Source organism: Ranitomeya variabilis, chromosome 2 (genome assembly GCF_051348905.1).
Source record: "Ranitomeya variabilis isolate aRanVar5 chromosome 2, aRanVar5.hap1, whole genome shotgun sequence".
Classification (NCBI taxonomy): Eukaryota; Metazoa; Chordata; class Amphibia; order Anura; family Dendrobatidae; genus Ranitomeya; species Ranitomeya variabilis.
In genome coordinates, this window is record NC_135233.1 from 229,401,254 (window position 1) to 229,422,385 (window position 21,132).

The following is a 21,132-nucleotide window of genomic DNA, read 5'->3' on the forward strand; positions in this document are numbered from 1 at the left end:
CCTTGACGGCTGAGGAAATCTGCCTCCCAATTTTCCACTCCCGGGATGTGAACCACTGAAATCATTGAGCGGTTTTCCTCGGCCCAACAGAGAATGTGGCCTACCTCGGTCATGGCTGCCTTGCTGCGTGTTCCCCCCTGCCGGTTGATGTATGCCACTGCCGTGGCATTGTCAGACTGAATCCTGATGGAACGACCCTGCCAGGAAGGGATGGAATTGGAGAAGAGCCAACCTGATTTCCCCTATTTCCAAGATGTTGATCGGCAGGCGTGCTTCCGGAAGAGACCAGCGGCCCTAAACGGTGTGATGGTGGAACACCACTCCCCAGCCTAGAAGACTGGTGTCTGTTGTCACAACTAGCCAATGTACTGGGAGAAAGGACTTCCCTTGAATCAGGGAGGACATCAATGTCCACCACCTGAGAGACTGTCTGACTCACTGGGGAAGGAGGAAACGACGATCGAGAGAGAACGGATTCCTGTCCCACATAGCCTGGAAGGCATGCTGTAAGGAGCGGAGGTGTAATTGAGCAAATGGGACCACCTCCATAGCTGCCAAGGACTCTCATAACAAAACGCAGAGAGTGAGTGTGAGGTTGAGAGAGCTTCTGCGCTGCCCGCCATAAGAGTTTTTTTCCGGGGGGAAAAAGCACCAACCCCTGGGACAAATCCAGTATCATTCGTAGAAATGAAATTCGCTGAGCCGGTACTGGGGAAGATTTTGCGAAGTTTATCTTCCAACCCAGGCGAGAAAGAGAATCTACTGTGATGTTTATGGCCTCCTCGCAGGCTCGAGAAGAAGGTCCTTTGATGAGAATATCGTCTAGATACGGTAACACCACCACCCCTCGGGAGTGTAGAATGGCCACGGCAGCCGCCATGACCTTGGTGAATACCCTGGGAGCGGTGGTGAGGCCGCAGGGCAGAGCAACGAATTGAAAATGTTCTTCCTTAACTGCGAAACCTTTGGTGAGCTGGAAAAATCGGAATATGAAGATACGCGTCCTGGATGTCTATAGACGCCAGGAACTCGCCTATTTCCATTGAAGCTATGACAGAACGAAGCAATTCCATTCGGAACCGTCGCACCCTGACGAACTTGTTCAACAATTTTAGGTCCTGTATGGGCTGTGCCGAACCGTCCTTCCTTGGAACAATGAACAGGTTTGAATAAAAACCTTGAAAACTTTCGCTTTAAGGCACCGGGGTAATAACACTGATGCTTTTGCTCTGGGAGGAGAAAAAAAGGAAAAAATGATTTGGAGGGCGAGATGAAAATTCTATCTTATATCCGGAGGACACTAGGTCTCGGACTCACTCGTCGTGAACGACCGAGAGCCATGCGTGGCTGAAGGAAAGCAGGCGGACGCCTACTTTGAGGGTGTCCCCCGGATACCGCAGGGAGTCATTATGTGTAAGATCTGCCTGGTCTGGACCCTCTGGATCCCAACTGCCTAGGCCTGACTCTCCATGAAGGGGAAGGTTTATATGAGGCCTGGGGGCCTCTGTCCCTGCGTTGTGACCGGGCGGGTCCGGAAGATGTGGAAGTAGAGGACCAGTTTTGAGTTGTAACGAAAAAAATCGGGACCGAGCGTGCTGTTGCTGGTTGCGAAAGGGCCGAGAGAGAGTCTCTGCTGTGGAAGAAATTTGCTCTTCCCTCCAGTGGCGTCGGAGATAAGTTGATCGAGTTTTTCGCCAAAAAGGTGACCACTCTGATATGGTAAAGAGGTTAACGACTTTTTAGAAGCAGAATCCGCACACCAGTCTCTGAACCAGAGACCTCCTAATGGTGATAGAGTTTGCAGCTGCTTGTGAAGCGCAGTTAGCGGCATCCAAAGAAGCAGACACCACAAAATCCCCGGCTCTGGCTGAGTAGCAAGGTTTGCTACCTCGGGAGGAAGATTGGTGTCTAGAACAGCTGAAGATAAAACTTCAGCCCAATGAGCCATAGCCTTAGCCACCCAAGTAGCGGCGAAAGATGGGAAGAGTGCGGCTGCTGAAGCTTCAAAGGCTGAGCGAGATAGATTGTCGATCTGATGATCAGTGGGATTTTTAACCGAGGCGCCCTCGGAAGAAGACAAAATAGATTTAGTAGCTAAACAAGATACCAGAGAATCTACCAGGGGAGACTGTGACCAATCTTTTCTTAGATCAGGGACAAAGGGATATTTGGACTCCATGAGCTTCTGCCCTGTGAAACGTTTCTGGACGGATCCTGTGAGTCAACAATTTCGGTAAATTCGGGATGATTGGCGAACACCCTGTGAGCTCGCTTGGTCCTCTTAAAGGACACACCATGATCCGTTTTAGATAAGGGTTCCTCATCTAGTTTTAGGGCTTTATTCACTGAGTCAATGAGGGAGTCGAGTGTCTCCTGATCGTGTTGGAATTCCTGATCTGAGGACGTGTCAGAATCGTCCTCTGAAACAGGTTCTCTACTAGCCCCAGGAGAGGGAGAACGAGAAATTGAACTCCCAGAAGCCGAATCCCGGTGATGATCTGGGGAAATGGCATGGGTCCTTTTCCTGGAAGCACGAGAGCTCCTTGGTAAGGTACGACCCCTAATGGACAACTGGATCTGTCCATCGGAAGCGTTATCCGTAAATGATAGGTGAGCGCCCTGGTTAGAGGAAGGGTCCCGGAGAGAGTCTATCACTTTGACCAGGGATGCAATAGACCGGGAAAGGGAGGTAGCCCACTCAGGGGGACTAGGCTCACTGGATACGGTATCAGTAATAGGTGGTTCTTGAGTAGTCACGGGTTCACAAGCTGTGCAGAACTCAGTATTGTGACCCCGGGGTAAAGTAACCTTGCAAGTGGTACAAGCAGCAAAAAACACAGTGTGCGTTTTGCCCATCTTTTTGGAAGGCTTAGATTGAGACATAGTGTCGCCTTGAAAACCGGTTTTTACTTACCGGTGGTAATAGGATTTTCCAGAGTTCAGGACAGCACCCTTACGAGAGGGGATCCGCCCACCATCTGGACAGGAACCTACAGGATTTAAAGGGGCGGTCCCCCTCACCACTCCAGTTTGTGTTTCAGAGTATAAGGGAAACCGCCGTTGAGTTAGTACACAATCATATATACTTAAACATTACTAAATACCATCACCTTCTAGAGAGTGACAATTAAAGGCACACCTTCCAATAGAGTGCAGGAATCCAGTGATTAACTACGGGGGGAATGTGCGGGTGCTGTCGTGGAATCTGTAAAATCCTATTACCGGTAAGTAAAAGACGGTTTTCCTATCGCCACGACAGCACCCTTACGAGAGACTTTCAAAGACTAATCACCAGGGAGGGACTACAGCACTAAGTACTGAACGGTCAAAGTCTAAATTGGCCTTCGATGATAGATCAAGACGGTAATGTCTATAAAAGGTGGAAGGAGATGACCACGTTGCCGCCTTACATATCATGTCTATGGAGACGTCCGCTCTCCGCCCAGGATGAGGCCATGGCTCTAGTGGAGTGGGCCCTGATGCCGTCTGGTGGTATTTGGCCTTTGGCAGTATAAGCAAGATATATTGCATCCCTTATCCATCTGGTGATAGACCCTTTTGTCACGCTCGCCCCTTTCCTTGGATTCTGAAAGGAAACAAACAGAGCCCTACTCTGCCTCCAAGGTTTTCTGTTTTGTGCAAGTATTCTAACACTGTTCTTCTAACATCTAGCCTATGACATTTCTGCTCTTCCGGTGAAACTGGATTGTCACAAAATGATGGTAAAAATATTTCCTGACTTCTGTGAAATTTGGAAGCTACCTTTGGTAGATATGCTGGATCTGGTTTTAACACTATTCTATCCTGAAAGACCATCAAATAAGGGGGGTCTATCGACAATGCTTGCAAATCACTCACTCTCCTAGCAGAAGTCAGGGCCACTAGAAAGGCTGTTTTTAAAGTTAAATTTTTAATGGAGACAGAATCTAACTGCTCAAAGGGGTTTCTGTTAAAGCATCCAAAACCAAATTTAAATCCCATGGCGGCAATTTAGGAACATGAACTGGGTTACTACGTTCAGTGGCTTTAATGAATCTAGATACCCATCTATTTCCCGCCACATTGCTGTTATATAATGCCCCCAAGGCTGATACCTGGACTCTAAGGGTATTTACCGCCAAACCCAATTCTCAGCCCTTCTGTAAGAACTCCAGAATAGCCGGAATTGGAATTTTGTCCGTAAAAGGGATGTTGGTAAAAGGCAAGGAACTTCTTCCAGGTTTTAGAGATTTTAGTAGTAACTTTTTTTCGGCTGCTTAAAAGGGTAGATATCAATGCGTCTGAAAACCCTTTCCTCTTTAATAACTCCCTCTCAAATTCCATGCCGTCAAATGCAGATTCCACATTGGGGTAACGGAATGGACCCTGAGAAAGAAGTTCCGGACTCACAGGCAATACCCAGGGGTCGGTCACCGACATTGCCCTGAGTAAGGAGAACCATGCCCTCCTGGGCCTGAAGGGGGCAATTAGGATCACTCTCGCCCTCTCCTCCCTGATCTTCCTGAGAACTATAGGGATCAGACATATTGGGGGAAATGCATATGCTAGAGGGAAATCCCAATGAATCTGTAGGGAGTCTATAATACAAGGTCTGTCTGCTACCCGAAGGGATGCAAACTTCCTGGTCTGTCTGTTTTCCCTCGTGGCAAACAGATCTATATCGGGTAACCCCCACAGACTCACTATCTGCTTGAACACCAGTCGACTTAACACCATTCTCCCTGACGTAGAGAATGACGGCTGAGGTAATCTGCCTCTGTGTTTTGCTCTCTTTCAGCTGTTCACATTCGAGGGGAACACAAGTGAGCTTCGGCTATGTCGAGTATGACTGTGGTGGTGTTCATTAGAGACCTTGACCTTGTCCCTCCTTGATGGTTGAGGTAAGCTACTACTGTTGTATTGTCTGACTGGACCCTTACATGCGAATCCCGCAGGAATGGTAGCCACCTGAGTAGGGTACTTTTTAGTGCTGTAAGCTCCTTCCAATTTGAGGACTCTCGGGTCTCTAAGAGCGACCATTGCCCTTGAGTCCAAGCATCTCCTATGTGAGCTCCCCATCCTATTGGACTGGCATTGGTTGTAACCGTGTTGTCTGGTACTATTCCCCAGTGTACCCCTTTTGCCAAATGTTCTATATTTAGCCACCATTTTAGACTGCACAGAGTGGCGGTGGATAGCTTGAGTCTCCCGCCTAGGTGACCCTGAAGACTCCTTTCTGCATCCAGGACTTGGGCTTGCAATACTCGAGTGTGGAATTAAGCCCACTGGACGGCCGGTATGCAAGATGTTAATGATCCCAAAAGGGACATTGCGTGTCTCAAGGTCAGATCTGTTTTTTTTTTTATCACAGTCCTGACTTTGTGCACAATCCTCTGCTTCTTCTCTTCTGGAAGGAAACAGTTGATTTTCCGAATTTAGCAGAATACCCAGGAAAGTCTGACTCGTTGATGGTTCTAATTTTGACTTTTCTAGATTGACCAGCCAATCCAGGTCCTGTAGGGAAGATATTATATAGTTTAGGCGACTTTTACACTGAAAAAACGAACTTCCCACTACTAGGAAGTCATCCAAGTAGGGTATAATTAATGTATCTTGCTCTCTGACATAGGCCATCACTTCCGCAATGATCTTAGTAAACACCCTCGGTGCCATAGATAGACCAAATGGCATTGCAGTAAACAAAGTGTCTGACCTGATCGTTTAAACGCACCGCCATTCTGAGGAATTGTTGATGATCTTTGTGAATGGGCAGATGGTAGTACGCATCTTTTAGATCCAGGACTGTCATATAACACCTGGGAAAAAGAAGTTTAGTCGCCGTTTTAATTGATTCCATCTTAAAGGCATGGTATTGTAGATATTTGTTCAGCTTTCGTAAATTTATGATGGTTCGAAAGGATCCATCCGGTTTAGAGATTAAAAATAAAGGGGAATAGAACCCTTCCCCCTCCTGATCTTTTGGAACCTCTACAATAACCTCCTTCTGTCTTAACATCTGAACCTCTTTTTCCAGGGCCTTTTGTTGATCTAAGGAATCAGGGGCAGTTAAAATATAGAAATCAGAAGGTCTTTCCCGGAATTCTAATTTTAATCCTGACCTAACTATACCCAGAACCCAATTGCTGGAAGTTATTCTGGCCCACCGAGTATAGAAATGTTTTAATCTGCCCCCTACTGGGAGATCTGTTTTAACGGTAATTTCGTCTACGTCTTGAAGAAGATGATGAGGCATTAAAGTCTGAACCTTTCTTCTTCGGCTCCGTCGACTCCCAATTTCGGTTTGAGTAAGGTCTTCGGTATGGGAAGCGTCTCCTGAAGGTATTCCTAAAGGTAGGATTGAATATTTTAGGAAAACCCTTCTTCCTATCCTCAGCCTTAGCCAGGATGTCATCCAGTACCGGGCCAAACAAGTACTCACCCCTACACGGAATAGTACATAGTTTAGCTCTTGCCTGAGCATCCCCTTTCCAGGTCTTAAGCCATAGGGCTCGGCGAGCAGCATTTGAGAGTCCCGCAGATCTGGCTGCAAGCTTCAGAGAATCCACTGATGCATCTGCCAAATACGCCACACCCTCACATATCTGAGATAGGGAGTTTAGTAACTTGTCTCTAGGCACTTTGGATTTCAGCTGTTCTTCCAGCTGGGTTATCCAGACCATAACAGATCTGGCCGTGCAAGTACTAGAGATCGCAGGTTTGAATGCTCCTGATGACTCCCAAACCTTTTTCAAAAACATATCCGCTTTTCTATCTGACGGATCCTTTAGAAGCCCTACATCTTCCAGTGGCAAGGTACCTGCTTTAGATGTAGAAGCCACTGCCGCGTCCACCTTAGGGACTTTCATCCATTCAGCTAAGTCGTTATCATCAAAGGGATACCTCCTCTTTGCAGATGATGGCAAAAACCCTTTGTCCTGTTTATCCCATTCCCGTTTAATAAGGTTTTTAACTGTTTCCACTACCGGGAATGACTTACGACTTTTTTGACACAAGCCTGCAAACATTATATCTTGCGCAGATTTTGGTTCTCTGCAACCCCCGTGGTTGCCCGAACCCCTTTGACTAATACATCCATATTCTCCACTGAAAAACATGGCCTTCCCTCTTCATCCGAGGAGGATGGCGATGAGGAGCGAGAACATTCACCCTCTTGCAAGGACGGGCTAGATGCAGGAGATACGTCCCTGACCGATCTTTCATGGCGACTGCCTCTAAGGGAATAACTTATTTCCTCCCTGATGACCGCCCTGAGGTCTGATGAACGAAGGGGAGCCTCTTCCTCTAAGGTCCGACAAATACAAGCCTGGCAAAGCCTTTTGTTATAGCTATCAGGCATTGGGACTGTGCATAATGCACACTGCTTATGCTTAGATTTTGATGTCTTTTTAACCTAAAACAAAGCACAAAACATCGGACCATATCAGCACCAGGTGTATTTTTAACACTCACCAAAAGGCTGATCCCATGAATACCGGTTTTGGAGGAGATGAATCCGTATGTGACGCTGGGGCGCTCGTATGCTGCTGCCCCCGTACCACACCGCTGCTACTCCTTGAGCAGCCGCTACCGCTCTTGCTGCGCTGCTCCAGCACCTCTACCTGAGAGTGCTCTGTGTCCCCTACTGAGGACATCTTGCCGCACAGGTCATTCCACAGCCGCCGCTCTTTCATACTCGCAGCCGCACTTTCTCCCCCGGCTTACCCCGGAAGTGTATGAACGCTGAACCAGCGCTTACAACTGCGATCCAGGATGGCACTGCCCAACTCCTGGGACGCGCTCCACATGGCCTGACGAGGAGGGGTCTGCAAGCAGGACACCCCCGACGCCGCTTCCAGCGACCCCGTCTCTGCCGTTCCCACAGACACCGCGCAGAGGCTGAGGACCTGGGTAGGAGAACCTTCCTGCTTTAGCACCTGTGTTCTCATCTAGGACAGGAACCCAAACTGGAGTGGTGAGGGGGACCGCCCCTTTAAATCCTGTAGGTTCCTGTACAGATGGTGGGCGGATCCCCTCTCGTAAGAGTGCTGTCGTGGCGATAGGAAAAGAGAGCGTACTAGCAGGGGAAGGGTTAAGCTATATTTCTGCAGCTTCTGTCCTGTGTCTTGAGTCCCCAGGGGAGGTGCCGCAATATGTGTCCACAGAAAAGTCACCAGGCCCTGTGAAGGCTGCCAATCGCTGGAGTAGGCGCCGCAGTATCAGCCCTGCAGGTGGATAAACATGGCAGCTGAGATCAGGAAGTAAAGGCGCTTCTCATGGAACGGGACGCGCCAGAAAGAGGGGGCGGCGTTAACTGCCGGCGGAGCCAACGTTGCAGCCTGTGTACCTGAAAAGCCAGGGGCAAAATTTTTAACAGCCATTTGCACGCACGCCGCTCTGGTCGCGACAGCAGTTTGTGGACCGACATGACCCACTGACCAGGGGCTTTTGCGGTTTGTGTGCAGACCTCCCCTATCCCAGGGACCAGGACACCCCTGCGCCTCGGCCCCCGCTGGTGTACTCACAGTAGGTGCGGTGGGCCGGTGCTCATTCCACCGTCGCCATAGTCAGGTAGGGGGTGGAGAGCTTATGCCGCCTTCCATCATCCGCTATATCAGTGGTGATGCAGTGGGGGGCTGCACGGACGCCATTCAGATAATGTCTGGCTATGCACCTGGCTCCAGGAGAGGTAGATGGGAGGGCTACTCCATGTGGTCGCCTGCTATTGGAGTGGGGAGATCGGAGCGCAAAGGAACCGTCGCCCGTAAGGTGAGCTCAGGGCTGGCATCCCACGTCGCAGGAAAGGGTACAGGGGAGGGACGCTCCGCGTTCTTGCCTGTTGATGGTTCGGGGGAGATCGATACATAGAAAGGATCCGTTGCCCCCATTCACTCCATTAAGAGGAAAATAGATAAAAAAGGGTAAAATGTAAAAAATAAAATGAAAACGGTGGGGTCTGAAAGCAGACCCAAGTGCCTCCTACAGACACTAAGCAAGTACTGGTTCACTTGGAGCCAGCAGGAGGGTGTATACTGCAGGGGAGGAGTTATTCTCTCTGTATTGCTTAGTGTCTCCTAGTGGCAGCAGCATAACACCCATGGTCCTGTGTCCCCCAAGGAGGCGTAGGAGAAAATAAACAAATGAGTACAAGTTCTAGCTGTAAAAAATCAGGTGAAAAATGGACGTCTGGATGAGCCCAAATCTTCAGAGTTATGACTCGTGATCCCTGCCATTGAGCAATCATGTCTGGAACCCAATCGACCTCATCACCGCAGTGAATGACAATGAGAAGCAAGAACAAGACAAGGAGTAAGATGAGACCATATAATAACATCTCTTTTTCATACATACTTTAGAAAACAAAGAAATAAAAAACTAAAATGAGAACATATTACAGTTATCGATGCAACAATTCCTTCTCATCGGAACATTATGGCCATCATTTGCTATTCCCTGAAGGAGAAGATTTCAGCCCAGTCAGATATGAGCATATGCAACAAGATAATGTAATAAGGAAACTCAGTCCATTCACAGCGAGCGGAACAGCTCTGGGTGGCACACAGTGCCAAGGTGCTAACCATTAGGCTAGACTTCCACAGTACAAGAAAGCGTCTTTACCAGATGCCATGGCGGGGCACATTTATGCTTTATTCTAGATTACGGATCAATCCAGTCAACATACTGGTTCTAGAAATGTGTGAAATGAGCTACTTGGATTACATTGGATGATTTACTCCTCTCTACACAACGGGCCGACATGTGCCAGCATGGATAGTTCCTAATTAAAAATGGCCTCAAAATACCCGTTCAAATTCTGATTGATTTGTGGCAGGGTTCCTTCCCTGATTAGCTGGTTGCTGGGGCATGTGACCACCTCTTCGCCGAGGAGGCGCCAAATACTCAAACATGGACTGGTTGTGTGTAGAAAGCATGTTCTTCAAGTCGGAAGGCATGGGGTCGGACCAAAAGAAGTCGTGGTTGAGGGCATTGTCACTATCGATTCTCTGTGCTGGATCCAAGACGAGCAACTTGTCTATGAGGTCTAGAGCGTAGGCGTCTTTCACATATGCTTTTAACCTTTCCTTTACTTTCCTCTTTTGACCTTTTGGTAGTTCCAGTTTTTGGTACAGTTCATATTTATCCACATTTGGCCAGACCTGTAAATAGGAAAGAGAGGATGATAAGGACGTTTTGAAAAGTAATCCTATGTTCTTCCCTTATGTCCCCACAGTTTTCTGAAAGGAAATCTGTCGGCAGCACCATCCTTTCATGATGATCACGGTAAAGGCACAGCAGGTTTGGACAAGAGCGTTCATCCAATCTACTACTATCACCCTAGTGCCTAATTCTATGCACGCCAGTCAGTCATCAGCTTTTGGGTTTCTGATGCCGTTAAATCTCCTAGAATCACAACCAATACTAACCTCAGGTGTAATGGATCCACACAACTGGCTGATGAGGGTCAGCTGATGTTGCTCTGTATTTCCTTGCATGATTGGGCTTCTGGTCCACATTTCTGCCATGATGCATCCAGCACCCCATAAGTCAATGGGTGGTCCATAAATTCGTTCACCTGGGAGTAAAAAAAAAAACAATTTACAACTTTACTAATGGCCAATGCACCACAATCTTCTAATAAGTAAAATCTCAGGTGGAAATAATATAAAACATTTTCGCAATTCTAAAAGTTTAGACAAATTTTCTGCACAGTCAGAAGGGGCTTCTTGCTTCTTCTCAGCCAATGCATGCTTACCTAGAAGCAGCTCAGGGGGCCGGTACCAAAGCGTGACCACCCGATTAGTGTATCTGTTCGGCTGGCTGTTTTTGGAGAGACTAAATGCCCTTGCTAGCCCAAAATCAGCGAGTTTCAGGACCCCATCTCTGGTGATAAGAACATTTGCAGCTTTCATGTCTCTGTGAAGGATCTGTATTGGTAAAAAAGAAGGACAGAGAAAATAATGCATTAATCAATATACAACAAGTCGCTATCATCTGTAACCCAGCAGCAGTTCTCCTGAACTCTACAGATAATGTCTGACGGCTTATATCTGCACAGACAGTAGGAGAGCGGAAGGCGAGCCTCACCTTGTTTCTGTGGATGTAGTACAGGCCGTTGAGGAGCATTTGCATGACTTTCTTGATCTCGGAGAGTGTGAACTTGACGTGTGTGTTGCTCAGCAGCCCCGCAAGGTCGTGCTCACAGAAATCAAACACCAAGAAGATGCTTCCTTTGTATCTATTATACTGGTTCGCTGTGGGAGAAACTAGGTGGGCAAGAGAGTCTCGGAAAGGTTCTGACACTCACAGCAGAAGCTTATACATGGAGCATTGGTTAAAGCGTACCTGTCGCCTGTGCCCAGCAGCGAGAGGCCATGCCAGCAACGTGACAGTAAAACAATAGGCAGCACCCCCTCCACCACACCAGGCTAAAACTTGAAAATAGCTGCGGCAGGCGATAGATGCACTTTAATATATGACAAAATTAACCAAGACCAACATTTTCTTCAATCTTTTACCCCCTCAAAGTACTGATGGCATTTCACAAGTATACGTGGTGAAGGGACAGTTCTGCTGCTGCAGAATTTCATCTTTCATTTTACAGATTTTCCCCTACCAATTTGGATCTTAGATGTTACTGGACGGTTTGTATCCACCATTAGACATTGGTCTTGATTAGCTTTGTTAGTGATGTAAACCCTCTCAGTGCCAGAGTGCAGGAGAGCAGAAGGCACAGACTCCCACATCCCACTAATATAGAGGTCTGCATCACTACCTAGTAAGGGATAGTGATGTGTCAGTATCAGTATGGAAAAACATGCAGATGTTACTACTGGCCACACAAACGTACATCCACATTTAGTGCTCACATTTGCCTGCGCTCTTCTAAAGCATTATTGTGCTCACTGTAAAGAGCTGTCCGACATCTATTAAAGGGAACCTGTCACCCCCCACCCCCAGGCGTTTTTAACTAAAAGAGCCACTTGTGCAGCAGTAATGCTGCATTCTGACAGCTCTTTTAGGTCTGGGTGCTGTAACTAGAAAAATAATCAGTTTTATAATTTGTCCAAAATACCTTGTCTTCAGACAAGGAGGCAGGCCTTTCCCCCCTGCTTTAGACGCCACACAGCCGTCACTCACATCTTCTTGGCACCGGGCGCCGCCTCCTCGCCGCTGTTTTGAAATGATGCGGCGCCTGCGCTCTTTTCTCCTGCACAGTGAGCACTGGCCGTCTGTCCTCTGTGCGTACGTACACCCTGCCTGTGAATCCCAGCCCCGCAGTGTCTTATGATTTATTCATTCTACGGGGCTGGGATTCCTGGGCATGCGCATTGCGTGTCTAAGCCTCTCACCCTCTCCCACCGCCTGCTACAGCGTGTGCATCCTCAGGTGATCCCTCCTCTGTGCAATCGCCTGGAACCTTGCCAAATCCTCACAGCTGGTGTGTGTGCAAAATCTTTCAAAACAGTGGTGAGGAGGCGGCGCCCGGCGCCAAGATTTGAGTGACGGCTGTGTGGCGTCTAAAGCAGGGGGGAAAGGCCTGCCTCCTTGACTGAAGACAAGGTATTCTGGACAAATTATAAAACTGATTTTTTCTGCAGTTACAGCACACAGAACTAAAAGAGCCACCTTGTTAGAATGCAGCATTACTGCTGCACAAGGTGGCTCTTTTAGTTAAAAACGCCTGGGAGGGGTGACAGGTTCCCTTTAATGACCGTTAAGATCAGATCACTGGGGATCACACCCACTATCAGCTTTGATTAGCAAAGGCCACGCTGCTGTCATCAGCGGATGGGACACAATCAGTGCTTCCATCCAGCTGTAGCCAATGCTAATAGCAGCCGATAGGTGGAGAGGTTCCGGCTGTTGGACCACCACCGGATCTGATAGTAAAGACCTATTCTGAGGACAGGTCTATCGATGGGAGAATCGATTCGCAGGACCCCGGTTCATCTACGGGAGCAGTAATCTGCAAATCTCCTTACCTCCTGTCTCTGCTTTTGATTAGTCAGGCTGGTGCGAAGCCGTGTGTGTGTCCCTCTGCAATAACACTGGTGAGACAGCAGGTAGGAGATACACGGGACTCCTGTCCAGCAGCCATAAATCACTGATCTGGCCGATGGACAGGAGTCCTGCGAATTGATTCTCCCGTCTCTAGGTCACTGATATTAAATGCCCGGAGATCCACTTTAGTCTGCTCCTCACGGTGGACACCGTTTTCGTATTTACATTTTAGAAAAACGCAAGCAAACAACCAAATACAATGAAATAGATTTTTAAGGACTGCTACATTTTTTATCATTGAACATGCTCCTCACTACACTGACATTTTGCCTCCATTCCTTAAAATTGAGAAGTAAATGAGGGAACGTATCAAAGTGCAAAGATGAGGCGATCACAGGGTGGTGACTGTGGAGGATTCCCAACACAATAAAGCTATAATATTTTGAAGGTGGGGGGGCCATATTGTACATGGTAAGGTTTTATTTTAGAAACATGAGATATTGGTTAGGCTGCGTTCACACTGGCTTTTTTGTCTTGTATTAGACAGAGGCAAAAAACTAAAAACTGTTTCCTTAAGCGTTAAATAGGGCGACTTAAAGTCATGGTGTGACAGCTGAGAAAAAAAATTATTGGAGGCGGAGATGGCAGCAAAATCAGCCATGCTCCTCTGCATGCGTGGCTGACCGCAAAATCTACGCAAAATCAGACCACAGTGAACGCAGCCTTACTGATTCATTATAAGATATTTCCTGGGAAATCTAGCAGTCCCGAAAAGAAACCCTTTAACTGCTGGCACTGAATAGAGTCTATAAAGTAATCATCTAGTGATCGCGCTCACCTCGATGCCAAGCACTAAAAAACATGCAGAAGTCTGAGCATGCACCACCGCATGCACAGAATATTCTGTACCTTTTGTCCTGCAGATCTCAATGAGGTTCACAACATTTTCATGTTTCAGGAGCTGAAGAATTTTGATTTCACGAAGAGCGGTGATCGGGAACTGGAGAGGAGAAAAAATTATAGTTATACCTCCTGTACTTGGTTAGTAATCAATACGACCGTCATCTTCAGCAAGAGTGAAATGTACATAAAGATAAATGAATAAACTGCACAAATACAATTAAGAGCTTAAAGGGGTGTCTAGAAATTGATCTGCAGGCAGGAGGAGCTGAGCAGACTTTTTTATGGGTAAAGTTTTCGTGAAAGTAGCAATTTATTAATTTAAATCCCTGGAGTTTGTATGTAGGAGTCCAGTGGGCGGTCCCAGTCTGCACCGTCTATCATGAATAGGACTACCCACTGGACTCCTGCATACAACTGCTAGGGACCTCAATGAATGAATTAAATGTTATACTGGACCTTTTCCTACAAAATATATATATATATATATATACACTCACCGGCCACTTTATTAGGTACACCATGCTAGTAACGGGTTGGACCCCCTTTTGCCTTCAGAACTGCCTCAATTCTTCGTGGCATAGATTCAACAAGGTGCTGGAAGCATTCCTCAGAGATTTTGGTCCATATTGACATGATGGCATCACACAGTTGCCGCAGATTTGTCGGCTGCACATCCCAAAGATGCTCCATACAAGGCAGGATGGATCCATGCTTTCATGTTGTTTACGCCAAATTCTGACCCTACCATCCGAATGTCGCAGCAGAAATCGAGACTCATCAGACCAAGCAACGTTTTTCCAATCTTCTACTGTCCAATTTCGATGAGCTTGTACAAATTGTAGCCTCAGTTTCCTGTTCTTAGCTGAAAGGAGTGGTACCCGGTGTGGTCTTCTGCTGCTGTAGCCCATCTGCCTCAAAGTTCGACGCACTGTGCGTTCAGAGATGCTCTTAGGCCTACCTTGGTTGTAACGGGTGGCGATTTGAGTCACTGTTGCCTTTCTATCAGCTCGAACCAGTCTGCCCATTCTCCTCTGACCTCTGGCATCAACAAGGCATTTCCGCCCACAGAACTGCCGCTCACTGGATTTTTTTTCTTTTTCGGACCATTCTCTGTAAACCCTAGAGATGGTTGTGCGTGAAAATCCCAGTAGATCAGCAGTTTCTGAACTACTCAGACCAGCCCTTCTGGCACCAACAACCATGCCACGTTCAAAGGCACTCAAATCACCTTTCTTCCCCATACTGATGCTCGGTTTGAACTGCAGGAGATTGTCTTGACCATGTCTACATGCCTAAATGCACTGAGTTGCCGCCATGTGATTGGCTGATTAGAAATTAAGTGTTAACAAGAAGTTGGACAGGTGTACCTAATAAAGTGGCCAGTGAGTGTATGTATATGTGTGTATATATATATACTATATATATATATAGTCAAAAAAAGAGGCAGCACTCCATATTCCAAAGTGAAAAAATGTGCAGGATTTAATCACATCTCAAGGCGACGTTTCAGCTCGCAATGAGCTTTTCTCAAGCCTTGAGAAAAGCTCATTGCGAGCTGAAACGTCGCCTTGAGATGTGATTAAATCCTGCACATTTTTTCACTTTGGAATATGGAGTGCTGCCTCTTTTTTTGACTATATTTGAACTTGGATGATCGGTGGACTGGTTATCTGGGGGCCTTGCACCCAAAGATAAGTATATCTGTGCTGTTCCCCTTTTTTTTACTATATATATATATATATATATATATATATATATATATATATATATATATATATATATATATATATATATATATACACACACACATATACATACTCGTCTTCACCTGCTCTATACCGTGCTGGCCACAGATTGGACTGCAGGTACAACGTGACAGGTTCACTTTCAGGCTATGTTCACGTGTTGCATTTTTTATGCAAATTATTAGCTGCGGTTTATAGTAACAGTAAAACCTACGAGATTTTCGAAATCTCATGCACACTTTTCCTGACTAAATTGGAATACTGACGCTTTATTGAAATCTGCCGCATGTCAATTCTTTTAGTGATTTCTCTCCCACAGAAAGCAATCAGTAAAAACAAAAAGGCAGCAAAAAAAACCATTGCCATCAGTTTCTGCATAGTTTTAGTGAAAAACAGCAGGTTCAGAAGTATATGAAATTTATTTTTGTTATTTTCCCAAGTTAAAACCATAATGTCTCCATGTACTAGTAAAGGTTAATTAACTTTGTGATGTGTAAAAATAAACATTGGCCACCAAGGTGTGAAACTGAACAATATCTGACCAACCAATGTGTGAAAATGAACAATGTCTACCTACTCAAGGTAAACTACTCCTGACTAGTGTTGAGCCATACCTTCCGATATGCAAAGGTATCGGTATAGGATTGGATCGGCCGATATCCCAAAAATATCGGATATCGCCGATACCGATACATATCAATGGGACACAAAATATCGGAATGGTTCCCAGGGTCTGAAGGAGAGGAAACTCTCCTTCAGGCCCTGGGATCCATATTCATGTATAAAATAAAGAATAAAAAATATTGATATACTCACCCCTCCGACGGCCCCGGTTCTCACCGGTCCAAGCGTCTGCCTCCGTTCCTAAGAATGCAGAGTGAAGGACCTTCGATGACGTCGCGGCTTGTGATTGGTCGCGTGACCGCTCATGCGACCAATCACAAGCCACGACGTCATCGAAGGTCCTTCACTCCCTTCATTCTTAGGAACGGAGGCACCGCTAAGAGCCAGGGTCCGCCGGAGGGGTGAGTATATCAATATTTTTACTTTTTATTTTTTACATGAATATGGATCCCAGGGCCTGAAGGAGAGTCTCCTCTCCTCCAGACCCTGGGAACCATACGCACCGCACACTTCCGATTCCGATATTGCAAAAATATCGGAACTCGGTATCGGAATTCCGATACAGCAAATATCGGCCGATACCCGATATTTGCAGTATCGGAATGCTCAACACTACTCCTGACCTATTCAACTCCCCCTGCTGGTTTTACATTTGCAATTGTGTACTTTTTCATCAACTCATATGAACTTTTATTTTGTATAGAATAGTCACTATTTGTTCAGATGTAAAAATCTTTTTCCACTAAATAATTGTCCTTAAAAAAAAAATAAAAAAAAAGTTTTATGGTGTCACATACGTCTTGCATTAGTAGACTAACACCTTGTATTGCTCATGGTTGTATGGTGGAAGCAAAGCTGAACTTTGGGATCCTGAAAAATGCAGCAGAACTTGCTTTTTGTCGCAGCTTCTTTTTCTGCCAAGAGATCAGGTATTTGGCTGCAGAAAAAAAGCAGCAACAAAGGAACATAGCCTAAGAATCATGACATGGCCAACAATGATCCTGCACACTCAGTCATGACATGGACAGCAATGATTGTGTACATTGTAGTTCTCCACCTACCCCTTCTTTCTCATTCTCCATCAGAACTTTTTTCAGCGCCACCTTCTTCCCCGTCTGTCGATGTTTGGCCTTAAACACTTCCCTAAAGAGAAAGACAACAGAAGCAGCGGGTCAGGGGCAGCCCCACACTGAATGTGATACTGAAGAGACGACTACAGACACTTGGGGCATATAGATGACTACAGCTCCATACACTTCTATGGGGCAGCCCGTACAGCAATCAGAAGTGAACAGAGCAGTGGTCACACATGCACAATACGGCTGAATTCACACAGGGACATTTCTCATGATACGTGGTGGAGGGGGGCTGAGGTTGGACCCCCACAGATCAGAGGAAGGTAGGTGATCAGAGTTGTGTAGAGACAGAAATAAAAAATTAACCCCTGCTGGCACACTTCAGCAGCGGCATTTAAATGGTGTAATCCCAGTAAAGGCTCTGAGATCTTACAAGTATCGCCGGAATTGTACTGACTGGGGAGAATCGAGAATCCACGTCATTTTTTTTTACCAACTAATGAAAACCATACAAACAGAATCCCCGCCAAAATAAAAACAATAGAATAGCATTTTTGTTATCACCATTTCATTCCAGAGTTTTAAATCTAAAGAGCACAGAATATTTCTATTTCGCACTCTTTATGTAATTTATATTCATATAAAAGAAATGTTCTTGTACCAGAGATTATTGGAAGGGGGAGGGGCACAAAGAAACAGAAGCAAAAACGTAAAATCTTCAAGAAAACGAGGCATTATAACCAATCACAGCTTAGCTTTCATTTTCTCCCCACCACCACCGTACATACAAGCTCAACCCTGAATGGCTGACAACTTCTTCCCCCGTTCCTCTCACCCCAGGAGAACAATGGCGGTCCCGTCCCGGAGTCAGATCCGTACCGGCCGCCACCATTACTCACCCGAACGTCCCCTGACCGATCTTGGCCAGCCGCTCGTACTTGGAGACCTCATCGCAGTAAGGAAACTCCAGCGAGTCGTAGTTCTTCGCCATTGCCGAGCCTGAGGAGGACGCGGGAGGAGGCTCAGACCCGGACGGCGCGCGGGTATCTGGTTCCGGGCACAGGCCGCCGACCCCCGGCCTCTCCCGGTGCTGAGCGTTGGAGTTCAGTCTGGAGGCTTGTAGAAGCTTGGCAGAAGACGGAAATAAAAAAGGCGCTAAAAGGAGGCGAGCGCGGCCCAACGGGGGACACCGAGTGTTATCCGGCCGGAGCACACACGTCCGAGCGAGAACGAAACGTCTACAACAACCTACAGAGCGACCCTAACCGAAAGTCGGGCAACAGCGAAGGGCGGAAGTGGCGCCGGAAGAGGCGGGACGTTGATCTGATGACGTCACGCGTGCTGGGGCGGGGCTTCCTGTGTAGCTGGTGCGGGCGGTGTAAAGTGCGTGTTCTCCGAGCGTCCTGCGGTTCTTGGAGGGCTCATGTGTGGACGATCCCTTCTATCCCGCAGCGTTTTCTTCCTGTTTCTCATTTTTCCGTAATCACAGGCAGATGAAGCTGTTACTTCTTGGTATTTGCTAACGTGTGCACTCAACTTAGTATTTGTTGCAGTGAAGCTTTTATAGCTGGTTAAAGGGTGTTTTTTTGTGGGTGTGGGGTGGGGGCATTTTTCTTTCTTTTTTGCGTCATTTATTATCTTGTTGCTTTATATTTTTTTGTATTCGTTTTGGTTTGTGTCCAAAACTGGATTGGGATATATGCGCTGAGGGGGCCGTAGACTATAAAGGGTGACAGTGACAGCAACAGCGGCGGTCGGTCTCCAAGGCAACGAGCTGTAAACAAAAGTGTTACTATCTAAAGAACGGCTGCAAATTTGAATACGCAGTGAATTGCAGAATTGCTTGTATTTACAAGCTCTATGTGAATATAGTTATCTATGAAGATGGGAATAGCCTTTTAAAAGAATATAAATGAGGAATCTGGGCTTTAACCCCTTAGTGACCGGGCCAATTTTTTGGAAATCTGACCAGTGTCACTTTATGTGGTAATAACTCTGGAACAATTATACAAATCCCAGTGATTTTGAGATTGTTTTTTTCACGACACATTATACTTTATGATAATGGTAAATTTAGGTCAATATGTTTTGTGTTTATGTACAAAAAAATCAGAAATTTGAGAAAAATGTTCAAAAAAATAGCAATTTTCAAACTTTGAATGATTATCCTTTAATCCAGATAGTCGTACCATAGAAAAACATAAGTAAATGACATTTCCCTCATGTCTGCTTTATAGCCGCACCGTTTGTAAAATGTTCTTTTATTTTGTTATCATTTTAGGAGGTTTAAAAATGTGGCAGTCATTTTTCATTTTTTCAAGGAAATTTACAAAATGTATTTTTTTAAGGACTTGTCCATATTTGAAGTGACTTTAGGGGTCCCATATATTTGAAAACCCCCAAAAGTGAGACCATTTTAAAAATAGACCCCCCACATATTCAAAACTGTTGTCAGGTAGCTTATTAACCCTTCAGGTAATTTTCAGGAATTAATGCAATGTGACATGATAAGAATGAAAAAGTGTATATTTACCACCTAAATGTCGGTAACTTCTGAACAGGCCGCTGTAGCCGGCAGACTCTAAGGCCGCTCTTTGGCTGTGAATTGCCATGGGAAATGTCAGGACTAGGGTTGAGTGAAACGGATCGGTCAATTTCATAAGTCGCCGACTTTCGGCAAAGTCGGGTTTCGTGAAACCCGAGCCGATCCCAGCGTGGGATCGGCCATGCGGTTGACGATCTTTGCGCCAAAGTCGCGTTTCGTATGATGCTTTAACCGCCATTTTTTCAGCCAATGAAGGAGTGTGGGCAGCGTGATGACATAGGTCTTGTCTTGCTTTCTGCGGCGTCACGGGGTGGGGGTATAAACGCCATCTTACCATTTTGGATGTAGGTATTTACACAGTCCGAGGAATGTACTGATTTACACTTTGTCCGAGGAAAGAGAGAGAGAAAAAAAAAAAAAAAACCCATTGACTTGCATTGGGTTTCGTGTTTCGGTCGGCCCCCCGACTTTTCACAATAATCAGCCGATTTCACACGATCCGACTTTTGAGAAAGTCTCGACTCGATCCTACAAAAGTAAAAGTCGCTCAACCCTAGTCAGGACCACACAATCGTGATCTCAGGATGCCGATAGGGATAAAGAGGAAGCCCCCACACTCTGTTAACCATTTATATGATGTAGTCACTATCGACAGCAGCATCTGTCATGACTCAATGTTTTTTCTTAATTATGCCAGACATAAACTGTTGTCTGAAGTATTGACTCTTCTTGTAGGACAAATATTAACCCCTAATATCTCCGACAATTTATCTTTGTAAGCTTTGTGAAACAGTGAGCCATGGCCACTGAACAATGATGTTTGCTGATATGCTAATTATGCATTGTGTTACAGAGCCAGTTTGTTGACTTCGAAAGCAGAGAGGGAAAAACTATGCAAATAGTTTAAATAATCAAGTAATGCTACTTGATCTAATCACCATTCTTCCCCTTATCTGTGATGCTAGACTGAAGGACACTGGTGAAATCTAAAAATAGGTTACATGCCACTATATAAAGAGACTTTTTCTTCTGGTTGGGTGACTCTTCAGGACCTCAGCTTAGGGTACTATGGGCCCGGCTGGTAGAACACAGGACTGCTTCACTGAAACCACAGAGATGTGTTAAAGAATCCAGACTGGGATAGTCGGTTCACCTGGCCACATACATTACTGCTCACGGTCAGCTTCCTAAGCTTGTCGTTACCTCCTCACTGTGGGGGCCCACCAAAAGCGGGGAGCCACTGGTGGGGTTATGCGACACT

General features: G+C 46.1%; 2 protein-coding genes across 3 annotated transcripts in view; one reads left to right on the forward strand and one right to left on the reverse strand.

Annotated features, from left to right (window-relative positions):
• Window positions 1-9,286: 9,286 nt before the first annotated feature.
• CDK9 (cyclin dependent kinase 9) lies at window positions 9,287-18,681 on the reverse strand. Of its 2 annotated transcripts, none has more exons than XM_077283903.1 (7): window positions 18,226-18,681; window positions 17,312-17,393; window positions 13,888-13,978; window positions 11,062-11,228; window positions 10,730-10,901; window positions 10,401-10,549; window positions 9,287-10,133 (listed from the first exon to the last, which is right to left on the reverse strand). In XM_077283903.1, exons 1-7 carry the CDS (start codon window positions 18,315-18,317, stop codon window positions 9,771-9,773), a joined length of 1,116 nt encoding a protein of 371 aa, XP_077140018.1. In that variant the 5' UTR covers window positions 18,318-18,681; the 3' UTR covers window positions 9,287-9,770. The 2 variants fall into 2 exon arrangements, with proteins under 2 accessions (XP_077140018.1, XP_077140017.1); XM_077283902.1 differs by having other exon boundaries at window positions 11,062-11,240; window positions 18,226-18,678.
• A 4-nt stretch (window positions 18,682-18,685) lies between these two features.
• Window positions 18,686-21,132, forward strand: part of SH2D3C (SH2 domain containing 3C) — a 104,510-nt gene continuing 102,063 nt past the window's right edge. The window contains exon 1 of the mRNA XM_077283899.1: window positions 18,686-18,838. Within this exon, the coding sequence (XP_077140014.1) occupies window positions 18,820-18,838 (19 nt within the window). The 5' untranslated portion in view covers window positions 18,686-18,819. The remainder of the gene's footprint in view (window positions 18,839-21,132) is intronic.